Raw genomic sequence first — 15,362 nt, 5'->3', positions numbered from 1 at the left:
CCTCTCTTAAATTTAAAGAACATTTTTTCTATATCCAATAAAAATCCTTGATGAGAATCCATCTAGCTCCTTTTTTTAGGGGGGATTTTAATTTGCTCTTTTTCAAGTACAGAAAAAAATTATTTAATATATAAACCAAAAATTTCAATGTAAGACCTGAAATATGAATTTTATTCTTTCATCAGATTGTATTTAGCCCTAAAAAAAAAAAAAAAAAAAAAGGTACTGAAAAGTTACCTTTTCATACTCCTCCTCTGTAGGATTATACTTCCGCAACCATTCAGCCAGAGGCTTGTCCTTAAAAGAACCTGTCACTCCATATTCCACTTGAATTTTCCTAAGTGTATCTGAAGCAGGAACAAGCTCTACCATGCCTTGATACAGAATAAAATAAAGTGTATTTAGCAATCTCCTTAAGTTATGCTGCATTTTTATTATTCAGTAGAAACGTTCCTAATAAGGATGAATCTTACAGTCTTAGATCAACCTCCTTCAAAACCCAGTTAGGTAACAATAATTCTAGTAGTCCCCATAGCATTTCCATAGACTATGTTACAAAGTAAACCATGAAACAAATGTAGCAATCCAGCTTAGCATACTTTACTACAAGTAGTTACAGTTGCTAGAGTGCACACTTAAGTTATACTTTGAATTATTAGTTTCAACCACACAACCTCCCATTAGTCTAAGTTGGGCAAAATACTTTGATGGTCACATACTGACAGTGAAATAATCTAGTAGCTTTGTCTGCTGTCAAGTGTTGAAACAGACCAGACAGTGGGCTTTATATGTGGCCTTACTTTGGAGATATAAATTACTAAAAATATTTGTATAGCTAAATCATAAAATGAAAACATTTAGTTGATTAACCGAATTTTGCTTCTATCTTGGAAAGAGTTACTAAAAGTACATCTGTAATTTACATCCATTTTACTTCTCCCCTTTAATCTTCTGAGTATGTTAAGGACACTAATATTAGCTGCAAGAAAAGAAAAGCTACATAAATCCTCATTCAGAGTAGGAGGAAAAGCCATCTGTTTCTCTAAAAAGCACTTCTTATATAAATAGAAGCTTTTTGCTTAGTTTTTCCTACCTAGATCTCCATCTTTTCCATGTACTTAAGAGTTTTGGTCATGCTGTTCATCTGACTGAAGAAATACTTAAGTTACTCTTTATCCTCTTAAATAACTTTGGTTTCTATTGGCTAGATCTAGAGAATTAGCTAAAACTAGCAAAAAACATGTTCAAGGCGCAGGGCAGTATTTGCACTCAGAGTTTTGTGACCTACTTTCAAACCCAGAGACAGCCTCATATTGCCAAGGAACTTTCACCAGCACTACACTAATTCTGGGGGGGTTGTGCATGGCAAGGGTTTAAATATTTCCTCTTTTTGCACGTTTCAGTACAAGAACAATACTCCCTGACTCAACTGCAGCAGATTCCAAACACTTCAGCATTTTGGTTTGCATTGGAATGCCTTCACCATAATTAAATTTCCAGAATAAGGATTGCTACAGCACCATTATTTTCTTGTGTTGCAGTAAGAGCACCAAGAGCAACCTTAGCTTTTATCACTGTATTTGTTTGTTGCACTGTTCATTGACAACAGAATGCTCAAGAGAAGAACATTTAGATGCCACTCAGCCATCAGGAAATTCAGAACAACCTAACTTATTATACTCTCAAGTTCTGAAGTTCATTGCAGTGGCACTGTTCCTTGGCACTTGTGCCCAGAGGTTTTTCACTATCAATGTGATAAGAAATTTAATGAGGGGAGCAAAGACTCAAGGCAGCATCCAGTTTAGCACCTCTGTCTTTTCCAGTTGAGAGACACTTGAAGATAACCATCCTCAGATCCAGTCCCTCCTGCAGCCAGATCTTATCCATGATTTTAATCATTTGTAAAGCCAACATATCTTGTCTCAGATCTTCTCCAACCTTAAATGGAAAAAAAAAAAGTTAACCAATGACAGAGTAAACTCAAAAGTGAAACAGGCTGCAATTAAATGTTCACATGTGGTAGATTTTTATATTTCATGGCCGGTTCACGTGTTGCTTTCTAGATACACAGGAGCAAACTCACAGAATAATTAAGCTTATCGGTCTATGCTGAAATTATTGAGACCAATGAAACAGTGATTCAACTTCAACTTCTTTTCTCCAATACACATGTAAGGCCTACCTTAAACATCACATTAATTTCTTCTCCCAGTGGGTCTGCATTTATCAGTGCAACTTTGAGTGGTACTGCATTGGAGCTGAAGAAAGAACAGGCCTGCAAGTAGATTTAGTGTCAATGGTCAGAAGGGACTATTCCTGCTAGCCCAGAAAACAAGACATTCTGACAACAAGCAGGTTTGACACACAATGTGTCTATTCAGACTTCCAACATTTCAATTGTGGTGAATATGTGCTGCCTTTGAATAACGAGCCCTTAGGCTATTATTTGTTGAATTCTTGTACGAAAGCCAACAGTGCTGCACAGTGATGTTTTATACATTCTCAAGGGAAGAGTGAATAAAATATGACTAAATACTTCATCAGCAGCTTTTTTTTTGAAACCTGGAAGATGTATTAAAAATGTGTATTTTTGAGTTTCACAGAATCTTCTCATTTATCTGCTTTCAAGTCCCTGCACACAATTTAATAGTTACAGTAGAGAAGGAAAGTGAGATGAGCTGCCTCTTAAACACAGGATTAGTTCAAGCGTTAACAAACCTTTAAGTTTTCAGTCATTCACGATGATAATAATTAAGACTGCGGTTGAGGAGATATTGTCAAACCTTCTGTTCTGGAAAAATAATTTACCTGCTTCTCCTACATTATTACTTGCTGGACCTTCACAATAAAATAAAGCTACTGCCTCCTTCCCCAGCATCTCTGGACACAATCAGTAACAGGTAGCTTCATGTGTTTCACAGTATTTACTCACTGCTTGAATTTTATATTCTTGGTCAGTTTCCTCTTTTGATTACTAACGCACACAGGACTTTTTCATGCACTTTGAGTAGTCCCCTGTTCTGCTATAACCAGGATTGCTGGTCTCAGGACACAGGGTCTGAAGATGTAATAAGTTATTACAGATATATGTCTATATTTTTTAACCCAGGTGCCTTTGTTGGTTTGACACTGTATTTTTACACATTTTATCTTTGCTCAGCAAATTTTGCTGCTTTATTCAGTCAGCATTTTTGATTAAACCCAATCTCAACAGCATAAAGAACTTTCAAGCACTTGAAGTGATTTTTCTCATTTGTAAAAGCTTTACCTAGATGTATTTTTTACAAAAGGGTTTTGAAACCCTGAATGTGCAGTACCTTAATATTTAACTCTTTTGCCACAAGACTGGGATTGAGAGGCAAACGGCATTTGTTCTTCAAGAAAAACAACTGCACACGCTCCATACCGTTTTGCAAGGCAATCTGTAGACAAAAAGAAAATTCAGCTGACATTTTCCTAACTGAAGCATCTACAGAAAACTTCTGGACAAAGTTACCCTGAAGGCACTATTTTAACTCCTCAATGTCAAAGGAATGCTAGAATAGCTAAGATGCTGGCTTAGCTATTAAAAACACCTAAGCCTAGCAATGTAACACTCATCACACATGTTTGTGGGGTTCTTTTTTGATTGAACCACATGACAGCATCCCACGCCATCAAACTGTAAGCTTTATTATCAGCACAACAGTAGATATCCTGTTCCTTTGCATGATGAGATTATTCTTCAGCAGTAATAGTTTCAAATTCTTTTCCAGTTGATCAGACACAGAAACCATCCTATACTACCTTGCCATATCACCTCATCACCATATGTTTCAGGTAACAAACTTGACAAAAGTATCAACTTCATTAAGCTTTGCAGAGCAACAGCTTCATAAATCTTCCTATAAATTTATATAACATTTTTAATTTAGACAAAAATGACAATTAAGTGGATTAGTTTTGAATTAAAAACATATATACACACCTGCCGAGCAGATCCACTCGTTTGCTTTACTCTTTCTGCTACCATTCCAAAGAGCTGCACTAGCCTGGTCTGCTTCTCCAGCTCTTCCCTCAGCCTTTTTCCACAGACTGAAAGAAAAGCTCCAAGAATCTGCTCATACCTTACACCAAACTTTGTATCATACAGTGTATCCTTAAGAAGCCTGAAATAAAGAATATAAGTTAAATTTTCCAATAGAAAATACAACAAACAATGCAATGTTAAGACATTAAAATATTTTAGTGAATCAATACTACCTACATCTGAATTTAATGATATACAGGAAGAAAAGACAAGAAGTTTGTGCTTTGTAATGGCACTATCTGTTCTTTTATTAAAAAAATCCAACCAACCAGGATCTACATTCTGTATAATCACCCTTCATACAGTCATTGTTATGTTACTGAATGATGATGTTAAGAAGGATTTTTTATCTGGAAATATTCATCTTGTGGCACACGCATTACAGGAGCAATGGAACAAAGAGCCCCTTACCAGTACAGGTAGTGCGCAATCCGAATGTTTCCCAGTGCCCGAGCCAAAAGAAATTTCACAAGAGCGCTGTCAAGGTAGGTTTCATACTTCAATGCCTAAAATACAATGGAAATTACATAAATCAGGTCTGCATTTAATTCTTGATGAAGACATACTTTGTGACGAATGCACAGACAGAATTACCACAAATACTTTGGACAGTGACAAAGTGATTATTTATTCAAAATGTTTCCTCTACTGTGCATTACAGTTAGAGGCACACAACTGCACTTCTGTTACTAGTCAGAAGCAATATCTTCAGGTTTTCAAGAACCAGAAAAATTCAAACCTCTGTGTAGGTTGAAAGTTTTACCTGTACAAACTGAGGGAGGAAATCTGTTAACTCATCATCACTCAATGTCTCCATCCAGTTCACAGCCGTATTTCGTACTTCCTGATCAGCAAACCTAGAAAGTCACCACAAAACCACATCAAGTTCTCTCTGCTCATGTAGGATTTTTTCTTATTTTTTTTGAGACCAGCTAGATAGAAAAGCAACTATATAAAGTCTTTAAAAGCTCAGTAAGGGACCTACAAGTACAAGACCCTTCATCACGTAAGAAGCAACTGCATGTGCATGTCTAGGACAAGCATATTCAAAACCTCTCAAAACTCTGGATGTATAAACTCCTGTCGTGTTGCATGTTAAACCTCAAAACCCTAACCACTGTTGCTGTGCTTTCACTATATGACTTAGTTAAACCTACATCAATCAAGTAAGCACATGGCTCTTTAAAATTTTAAAAATATTTAACTTTTGCTGCAAGAAATTCAGTATTTTTTTTCCACAGAACACTATTCCAGGATGTTCTACCAAGAAGTCATTTAATGCTGACCAAAACACAAAGAGTTTATTGACACTTTGGTTTTCTTACTTTGAATCAAGTAGTTCCAGTGCAGCTAAGGGTGATAAAGGAGGCCACTGCTGAAGTAATGAATATATTTCTGGAAGACTTGCCCAGTCCCAGTGAGGGGCACTAACCAGTATTTTTGGTAGGCTATTAGGATGGCTATGACAATAATGTCTCTTCTCCCACAAAAATTCTTTATCTTCTTTTGACAGCCTGCAGACAAGAGCATTTCAGTTTATAATGCATATGACAAACCACCACCTGAATAACCCAAATGCCACTTATCGTTGTATTCATACAGATAATTTAACACACAAAATGGAATGACTCTGAAATTGCTCTTTCCTCCACAAAAGTAAAACAAGGAGGCAAATAAAGCCTCAAACATTAAGGAAACATTTGTTCAAATTTATCATTTGGGCAGTACAAAATTAAGTTCTAGTATAATCTGAAGTAAACAAAAGACATCAGTGTTAGTTTGGTAGATGAATAGGAAAGGCTGCCAGAAAAGCTTCCACAGTACACGAATAGCCACTGGTGAGACTGCCACTGCTTCCTGGAACTGAGGAACTGCCAAGCAGGAACAGGTGACTGTAACAGGCAGGCAAAAGAGAAGCAGTCTTGTAGCAAGAAACTATTGTAGCACCAGCCATGCAAAGCACAAGGAAATTCATTAAGTTAGTACTATGATTTCATATGTTTAATTCAATCCCTTGTTTAAGTCTCTACAGGTCTTCAAAATATATTAAAAAAAGTTACAGAAACTTAAGAATATATAAGCATTCCATACCCTAGTTACAAATTGTCATGTGCAAAAAGAGCCCAGCTGGAAGAGATGGACGTACCCTATGGTGCTATCCTTGGAGAGAATGGCAAGAAGACGTTCTCTCAATGGTTTTTCTAATGTTTCTACAGAATGATGCACAGTAGTCTTTGCAGCTTGAGGCATTTTATATTCAATATCAAATGCATGTGATGGGAAGTCAATCTAAAAAAAAAAAAAAAAAAAAAGAGGATGCAAGTCCTTAAGAAGAGAAAGCTCACCCTTCCAGCCATCTCAGATGTTTGGGTATCTGAACTTTTTAGTTACACAAGTGCAATAGTCCCCAGATACTGTTTGCTGAATATTTTTTTCCATCTCAATTCCTCTACATGACTACAGTTCCTAAACGTACAGCTGTGTTATTGCACAATGCAGAGGCTGTAGCACTCCTCAGAAGAGAAGTGAGAATGCTTAGAGCAGAGATAATGACAGAACTGTTCAAACCCCCACCAGAGGTTTCCCAACCCAACCACTGACAGGCCATGTTGAGACTGCTGAGCCATGCCTAGTAAGGCACCTTCTCTTTGGAGGGAAATTTGAGCTCTGAATTGAGAAAGAGAGGTGCTTATGTTCTGTAAAGGAGCAGGAATGGCTACTGCTTGTGTCCAGACAACTCCCATCTCAGCATGCATTTCTACTGATTGCTTTCAAAAACATCCTCTCCCAGTACTAACAACGTGTAATGCCAAAACGCTTCTGATTTCTCTTACTTCCAGACAGTTATTCAATAACAGCTTTGTACAGACTTCAAGGAGTTTCCCATTCTTTGCCTTACATTTTAGTAATCACTATTCTATACTGTGTAGGCAGTGTAGGCACTTTCAAATATTACTTAGTAGTACTTTCCCTCTCCCCAAAACATTCATCTAATATGACTTACAAGTCACAATATTCCAACAAAGCATGGAGTAAATCAGAATTATGTATCACCTGCAATACTATTCTTTCCATATTTCCTTTCTTACTGGCCATCCCTGACACATGATGCGGGTGCGATGAGGTCCACAGTTGCAACAGCTTTGTCCCACAAGTTAGCAATCTGAGAAAAGAACATGTACAGGTTATTAGTATCACAGTCCGTTTACTTCACCAAGGCATTACTTGTCATATTAATTTACTGATTTTTCACTGGCTGTCATCTGTACTTTAAGTGCTTTAAAGCGGTGCACACACCTTTTAGGTGGAAAAGGCAAAGGAAAAAGTTCAGTGTTGATTTAGTTGACCGATAAATTAGGTGGTCCCTGTTCTTTACGTCAGAAAAGGAATATTGTTGCCTCTGAGAAAAAAACCGAACACAAACACACACTATCATGGGTTGGTACAGTTTTATTCTTAGTTATAGAGAAATGTAGAATATTTTTCCCTGCCAGGACCTAAGAGAAAGCTAGCTAAGATATTGGTAGCTAGTTTAACTAATGAAGATGCCAAGTTTGGGAAGTCCCCATTTAAAACTCTTATCTCCGGCAAATCACTCTCTTTCTGTCGAGATGGCCATGAGGTAACATCCTCAGTAGCGGCCAGGGCTGGGCCTGGCCAGGCCTCCAGGAGCTGCTGCCTGCATGGGGAGTGGCCCGGGCTGGCTGGGCCCCTTTCCCTCTGTCTGAGCCCTCCTTCCCTCAGCTGAGCCCCCCTTCCCCCGGCTGCTGGCAGGGGAGAGGGGACGCTGCAGCTCGGCAGTGCTGGCCACATGCCCAGGGCCATGGCGGGGGCGGTGGTCTAGGCCATGGCCCGGCTTGGTGGCCACTGGCAGTGGAGAAAGGAAGCCTGCAGCTTTGTGGCCGGTCCGAGCCGCGCCACCCTGGGTGAGACCGAGGGGGAGAAGAGAGGTCCTCTACTGGCTTCTCCTGTTGGCGCAGCTTTGCATCTCTGCAGCCCCGCAGCCCCGAGCAGGGAGCACATGGCCACTGCAGGCTGGGCACATTTAACCCTTTCCTAGCAACATACAGCTCCTGAAGTACAAGACTTCCTTGAGAGAGAAAAGAAAGAAAACAGAGGGTATGTAGAACAGACACCGCATGAAGCCAGTGGATTAGAAGTGAAAGAACTGATAATATTATTGGAATAAGATTGAAGAAGTGGACATTTTTAACTGGACTTCTCTGGGGTAAACTATGGAGAAATAGACTGTTCTCTATAGCATCTTAGTGTTGTTGGGGAGAATGCTAACTCTAATCAAAACCTGAGGACTGATGTGATTGATATTTAATTGAGAACTTTAAAGTCCTCACTTCTGGGTTAAAATGAGGTCTCGGCCTTTAAGATGAAGACGATTTTAGACTAGAAGTATTTGTAAAGTACCCCAGATACCCTGAGACGCCTTGCTGATAGAACATCACAGTCTGCAAAAACTCCAGGCAGTTGCAGATGTGTGACATTAGAAGCCACTGGACTATTTTGTCTTATGGCAAACATTTCCATGAAACCCTAGAGAGACTATTCTCCTAAAGTAATGAATAATTATGTTTAAATAGTAAAACTGACTGAAGATCACAAGTTGTGTCTTTCTATGTTGTTTTATAAGAAAGTTAATAGTTTGTAGAAAGAGGGAAGAGCGTTTTAAAGTTTCATTCTGTTTTGGTTTAGGTTTTCTTTTCCCAACTTTCTTTTTTTCATTCGTTTAGTGTGTGTTGATAAAACTATTTTGTTCATTTTTAAGCTTGAGCTTGCTTTGCTTTTTGTCCTAATCTCTCTCCTGCAGAAAAAAGAATAAACACTAAATTTAGCAAACAGAATTTAGTGAACATAAAACCACTACACACACACACTCCTCTCTGCTTCTAGAAAAAAGGCTCAGGCATATGAATCTTACAGGCATTACCATTTGCTTGGACTTCCCACATTACCAGATTCTGCAAGGGCATATCAAATTACATTTGCATTTGTCAATGTATTCCCAACATTAATACCATTTCCAACTGTAGTAGAGCATGACAGACGACACTTCATAGATCAATAAGTGTTGAATGTTAGGTACAGAAAACTTCTATGAGTCTTGAGCAACATTTTGATTTTAAAAAAGAGGAGCTTGTCATGCTAATAAAGATTACCAAATCATGCCACTAAAGCACAACTGAACAGCTTATTATTTTTAATAATTCTCCAATTTAATACAGTTGCCACAGCCTTCTGTTTCATCCTGAAGTAATGACATTTAAAGCCACTCCAGATGCACTTCAGCAGAAGGAATTTTAACTTGGCCATGGATTCTTCCAAAACATACATGACCAGTTTCGTTCTCCCCATATTTCAGTTAGTTTCAAGTTTTAGCTCCTTCCTGCCATGGATGCTATTTTCAAATGTAACTGGAATATTTGTCTACCACCTTTAATTACCTAGGTCTGGATTTAATTTATGAGGACTGCAAGTGGATTAGACCTCTAAGCATCTCTACAGCTGCTACATACAAGTTACTCAGCAAACTCTAGCAAAACACATGCCATTACAGTGCTCTGCATAAACTGTATGGTTTTCTGCCAAACATACTCCTATGAGAACACCATGAAGACAAGATAAATTTGCAATTCAAATCAAAAGTTGTTCTGTGAAATGCAGTATTTAGATAGGAGGCTGAAGTGCATAATTTAAATAGAAGGTTGAAATAAGCATCATTAATGAAAAGAAATACAAGCTTTAGTGAAGACTGAAAGCAGCTGCAAGCCATCTTTGCAATGCAGGAAATCCTAAACTCTGTGACACCCTCAAGCTGTTGGAATCATCACCAGACAAAAGAGAAAGCAGAACAAGTTAAATCCAGAACCAGAGGACACAGAGCAAACAAAACAGGCTCAAGCAACACACAGCAGTAACTGCCCAGGAAAGATCTGGCTGCTTTTCTGCAGCCTTGCTTGACAATTTAAACTTCCAGTAAGACCTAGAAGTCAGCAGCACACATAAATAGGAAACTTTAAGCATAAATGCAGAAGCTGTGTTGCAATGGTGTGATCGCTTCTGCAACATGATGTCTAATTTGGGCAAATGTGCTTCGAGCCTACTGGTTAATGTCTCACTGAGTAGCTGCCTGAGTGATAAGCATTTTGGAATGCACTTTGTAATCAAAGTTGGAAGCACAAAGCAACTTGAACCAAGCCAGAAACACTCAGCTTAGGAAAGTTACAGCAGGCTTTTCATTCTTAGTGAAAAACGTGTAACAGCATCCAGCAGCTGTATTTGAAGGAAAGCCAGTTCAAACCAGAAATATGCTGTAAGTTTAACACACTTGTTAATTATCCCTGTATTTTAATTGTTTAAAATAAATCTAGCTCTGAATCAAAAGAAATAATTTTAGAATATTCTAGGATATAATCATCCAAACAATATTCAACTTCCTCCAGCAGTAAAGATTTTTCAGCCAATTAGATGAAAATCCTACAACACAGAACCACATTTTGTCCTCTATTTAATGAAATGTATTTTTTCTATATCACTGTAGTTTACAATTCTTACCTTTATCATGGCCTACTATATTCAATATCAGAGAGGCAATTTCTATAGTTATGGGTGTGGAGGAAGTTTTACACAGAGCAAATCATATTGATACTCTTACCCATGTTTTGGATACTTACCGCCTAAAATCAAAAAGAGGTAGAGAAACCTGACCCAAAATTTCTGGGCCCTTTCTCTGCCTATTTGAGTCAGGGGAACTCCCACTACTTTGATTTAGGATTCCAAACAAAGTCAGACATAAGAGTGATTCCAAAGGCAACTGTGAAATCTGGATGGGAAAAATTATTCTACAAAATAAAAGTATTAAAAATAAGTCAATTAGAAAAAAGGCAGCAGTTAGTAAGTTACAGGCTTATCCATATACTCCATTTATGCCTCTTGCTTTCAAAAAGTCAATTAACATTGAAGAACAAGTGTTAAATATCCATGCAATCATATTTCACTCCACTTCATCTCCCACACCAATAGCTTGTAAAACCTGCTAAATTGCATGCCTGCACTGTTGTCAGATTTCGAACAACCCTTTTTAATCTCTGTCTATTAAATCACATTCCTTGCACAGAAGGGACCTGCCCAGCATAACCAGTTTTCCCACTCCACTCACTAGGAAGAGCACACAGAATTCCATGTTAGCCACTTCCTAACTTTTCAGATTGAAAGGGTCAGTTGACAATGGTTTCCCAACCAAATGAAAGAGTCTATTAAGAACTACTCAAAGTTAAATTCTAAGTGGTACAAAACCTAAAAAGCAAGCAGCTGAGGAGTATACACCTCACTGAGCTATTCAAGCTTCCACTTTTGTTTACATTGCTTTTACTGCCTAAAAATGTTCTTTCAGTTTGATTTCTCTGTAAAACATGACAATTGCAGTATAAAGGACTACACTGTTGTCAGCAGCTTCTAAGCAATCTAGCAGACCTTTCACTGTAATACAGTAGCACTTGCCAACAAAAGATCTGACAATTAATCCCATGCACTACCAGAAAAATAAGGTAGTTGGAGTACTCTCTGAAGGCAGGTGTTCTAGAAACTCTCATTGCTGGTCTGAAATAATTTGTTGACCACAAACTTTCAGGGTATTCCTTAGGGTCTATCTCTGACCTTTAAAAACAGTCAGGAGAGTAGATACGGGGCACCATGGAGCTCACATGATGCTTCACCTATGACAGGCTGCCTGATAACTCAAGTGGCAGAGATTAAGTTCTGCACAGATAATGAAAAATGTTCCCCTTTCAGTTATCACCTGACATTATCTCCCTATCTTTTCTCTGCATGCTCTTCCTTTTTCCTTTCTACCCTCTGTGTTTGGAAGAAAAATTGATTCAACTTTCATGTTAGTAAAAGTGAATTGCTCTCCCTCTCCATTTACATAAATTGAGCAGTACATACAAGCAAGTTTTATTCTTTAATGCCTCTCCAAGCAGCACAAGCCATTCCCATTGCAAGGAAGGTTACGACCTTCCCAACTCCCGGTAATTGTATGCTACAAACAAATTAGCACAGGCACTTGTCCAGCGCTTCCATTCCCCCTTTTAAAATGAGTACTGAAACATCATTTGGAAAAATATTTCTGATTTTCATCAGTAAATTGTTCCTTGGATGCTTGAAATGGAATTAGAACCAAGAATTGCTTGAATGACTGTATTCAGCAGCTAGGTAAAACAAAACATTTTACTGAGTTTTAACAGGCTAAAGTCACTTACAGTTCATCCCATTTAATCAAGTAGAAGAAATTCTTGTACGTGCCAACCTTCTTGGACTGAACAGGTTTGAACAGATCTTTTCCATTATGGGTCAGAGAACAAATCAAGTAGTATTTTTCATAACTGGACACGGAAAGAAAGTTAAACATAAGAACCCATTAAAAGATTTTTAAAAATCTATAAAAGGAGGAATTTTGCAATAAGTCACTTACTTTGACACCCAACTAGAAGAAATTCCATGAGCAGCAAATATTGTGAATTGGAGATGTTCTGTGGCAGTCCAAGCTTCCTTGGTACTCTTACTCTCTTCTGGAGAAATTGCTGCTGAACTGCTACAGGAATTCGTGTGGAGTTGCAGAAGGGCCTCAACTGCTCTTGTTAACTGGTCTATACTCACTTTCAGAGGATTTTCAGGTTGCAGTGAACCTAAATGATATTTTATTTTGAATGCAGTTCTTCCTAAATTATCCACCTCAAAACAGGTTTTAAATAAAAATTGAAGAACTTCACTCACCAGGGAGGCTCTTGCTATTGTCATCACCACATTTTAAGGATACCTACACAATAAAGTCAGAGGAAATTTCAATACTGAAAATCCTTATTAATTTTCCCCAGCTATTAAGTATCTTACACAGAAATTATGAAGTATCTGAATTAGACTCATGTTTAAGTTTATGTAATACATCTTTTCACTCAAAGTTCCTCAAGAGTTAACTAACAGCATCACAATTTCCATATGACGCAGCAACTATGCGCCAAATTCAAAAGCTCATTTTTTGTCAAGTCAACTGTTTTGACACTCTTTATGAAGTCCAGAAAGACAGTACATTCAAATATTCTCAGGATAATCTAACTTCTCTAGGTAGAGATAAAACTAACTCAGGACTGTTATGGATGAAAGCAGAGGTCATTAGCTTATTGCCCAATAATTTAAATCTGAACAGCTTTAAACAGTTTTTCTTGTTTGTGGCATTTGGTAAGGTACCTTTTATTGGCAGAGTTATAAATTTACTGAATAAAAAAAAATCAACAACTGAGGAAACAAACAGTAAGGACTGTTACTTCATACTATCTTTATTTGTTTCTTGGTCTGATATAATGGAAGTCTCAACATGATGCAACATCATAGCAATGTCTAGTATCAACAAAGACACTGTTGAAACCTAAAGGTGACAAACAAATCATGGGAATTCATTCCCTTCTAATCAGGAAGGGTTTAATTCCAAATTCAAGTCCTGATAAAACTAAACTTTTTAATGAAAACTAAGCTTGTGGTTTAAAATCAAACCCCAGTGAACTTCTAACTTCCTTAAACGTTTGCCACAAGTGTTGCAGAAGAATGAATGCTCTCCTTACACTTTTCATGTACAGATTGAGCATCTTCAACTTGAAGTTTGAATATCGAGATTTCACATTCTTACAAAAAACACAGTCACTTCTTTCAACCACAAAGAACTACTTTTAAAAAAATAAAATCAAACAATATTTAACAAAATATTAGAATGCAACAGTCTCCAATATTTATAGAAATTTTGTTTCTGAAAGCAGTCCTACACACCTTCATATACATTACTGTGTAAGCCGGTGTCCATCATAAAATAATTGCAAGGTTTTTATTCATAAAACCCCACCTTTTTAAAATTCTACTGGAGCAATGTTATTTTGGGGAGCTATTTGTACACTATGATCTAATTATTTCTACAGCTTTCTCCTACCAAAAAGCAAACATTGAAAAAATATTTATACGCTGTATTTCACTATGTTGTCTTTACCTCTTCTGCACTTCCCTGTAAGAATTTTAGTCCTTGTGACAACTATATTTATCTGTCTTCTGCTCAGTATTACAAATACATCACTGAACTGATGAAGCCAAAAGTAAATAGAGCACCATGTGAATTGCCACTCTAGTAAGGCAGCAGAACAACAGAAATAGCATTATAAGATTATTCAGCTTTTTTATTTGCACACTTAATGACTGTTTTTGACAACATAACATGGGACCATCCAGCTCAAGTGAACCATTTGTTATAAGGCAGTTGCATCATCAAATTCTATGCTATTTAAGAGATTTTGGGTTTGTCTTTATGCTCAGGAATGCAGGACCATGAACGATTAAGAGTTTTAAGATGCGATTGCCAGTTACAAACACTACTGGGAAAATATATTATGTCAATTCCTCCTTTAAAGAATAACTGCATTAATTTTAGACAGCATGAGCTCCTGTCAGTTCCCCTCAGTCAGATTTAGTGGCATCTCCAGTGACACAAGTTTTTAGTTATAGAACCAGAAAACAGTACTTTAAAAGCTAGTTTTTAAACAGTCACTCTTTAGAAAAGGAAAATATTCCCAAAGCAAGCGATTAATGCATTAACAGCAGAGAGATGTCAAAATAAATGGAATATGTCAAGTAAAATAAATAAATAAATAACATCCAACAAAAAATCCCAACATAACCCTGACAGAACTATTGCTGCTATTCCCAGCTACTAAAGACTATGAAATAATATTTATCAGTTAAAATATGCAATTTACAGAGTGAAAGTTTACCTCAGCATTTTTAATCCTTGGGAGATTAACAGCCCTCCTGAGCTTCTTCACTGATTCCGTTATTGCAGGAGTCTCTACACAATCCAATGTAGAACAGATTTTTCTGACAGTCTTAATTACATGATCTACTGCTTTATGCTGGTTCTAATAGGGAATGTATGAGAGAACAGATTGATCTGATCACAATTGTGAAACCCAGTATTGCTTTAATGTTTTTTAATGAATTGCCAAGAAAATATCACTATGAGATGCATATCTCCATTACATTAAACTGTGGCGTAATGACTGGAATAAAGAAAATCCTCAATATTGAGAACTTCCTTATGAATACCAAAAACACAGTAATACAGTAATACACACCATAGAATGGGGTGCCAGGAAACATTGGGAGATTCCCAACCATTTTTCTATTAAAGTGATGGCAAACAATTATTTTCTAATGAGATACTAAGCTCACTTTCCCTCATGGCCTAAAA

The 15,362-nt window shown here is 37.3% G+C and overlaps 1 protein-coding gene across 3 annotated transcripts in view; it reads right to left on the bottom strand.

Annotated features, from left to right (window-relative positions):
- PIK3C2A (phosphatidylinositol-4-phosphate 3-kinase catalytic subunit type 2 alpha) overlaps nucleotides 1–15,362 on the bottom strand; it is a 52,494-nt gene that overhangs the window by 10,367 nt on the left and 26,765 nt on the right. For all 3 annotated transcript variants that reach the window (XM_040065953.2, XM_040065950.2, XM_040065951.2), the window contains exons 9-23: nucleotides 14,887–15,030; nucleotides 12,854–12,896; nucleotides 12,552–12,765; nucleotides 12,340–12,462; nucleotides 10,756–10,923; nucleotides 7,124–7,232; nucleotides 6,216–6,358; nucleotides 5,395–5,583; nucleotides 4,833–4,926; nucleotides 4,481–4,575; nucleotides 3,968–4,148; nucleotides 3,318–3,422; nucleotides 2,183–2,275; nucleotides 1,809–1,938; nucleotides 238–374 (exon numbers count right to left, since the gene is read on the bottom strand). In XM_040065953.2, the coding sequence (XP_039921887.1) occupies nucleotides 238–374; nucleotides 1,809–1,938; nucleotides 2,183–2,275; nucleotides 3,318–3,422; nucleotides 3,968–4,148; nucleotides 4,481–4,575; nucleotides 4,833–4,926; nucleotides 5,395–5,583; nucleotides 6,216–6,358; nucleotides 7,124–7,232; nucleotides 10,756–10,923; nucleotides 12,340–12,462; nucleotides 12,552–12,765; nucleotides 12,854–12,896; nucleotides 14,887–15,030 (1,968 nt within the window). The remainder of the gene's footprint in view (nucleotides 1–237; nucleotides 375–1,808; nucleotides 1,939–2,182; nucleotides 2,276–3,317; nucleotides 3,423–3,967; nucleotides 4,149–4,480; nucleotides 4,576–4,832; nucleotides 4,927–5,394; nucleotides 5,584–6,215; nucleotides 6,359–7,123; nucleotides 7,233–10,755; nucleotides 10,924–12,339; nucleotides 12,463–12,551; nucleotides 12,766–12,853; nucleotides 12,897–14,886; nucleotides 15,031–15,362) is intronic.

Source organism: Hirundo rustica, chromosome 6 (genome assembly GCF_015227805.2).
Source record: "Hirundo rustica isolate bHirRus1 chromosome 6, bHirRus1.pri.v3, whole genome shotgun sequence".
NCBI classification, from domain to species: Eukaryota; Metazoa; Chordata; class Aves; order Passeriformes; family Hirundinidae; genus Hirundo; species Hirundo rustica.
This window is presented reverse-complemented; position numbering and strand designations above follow the sequence as displayed.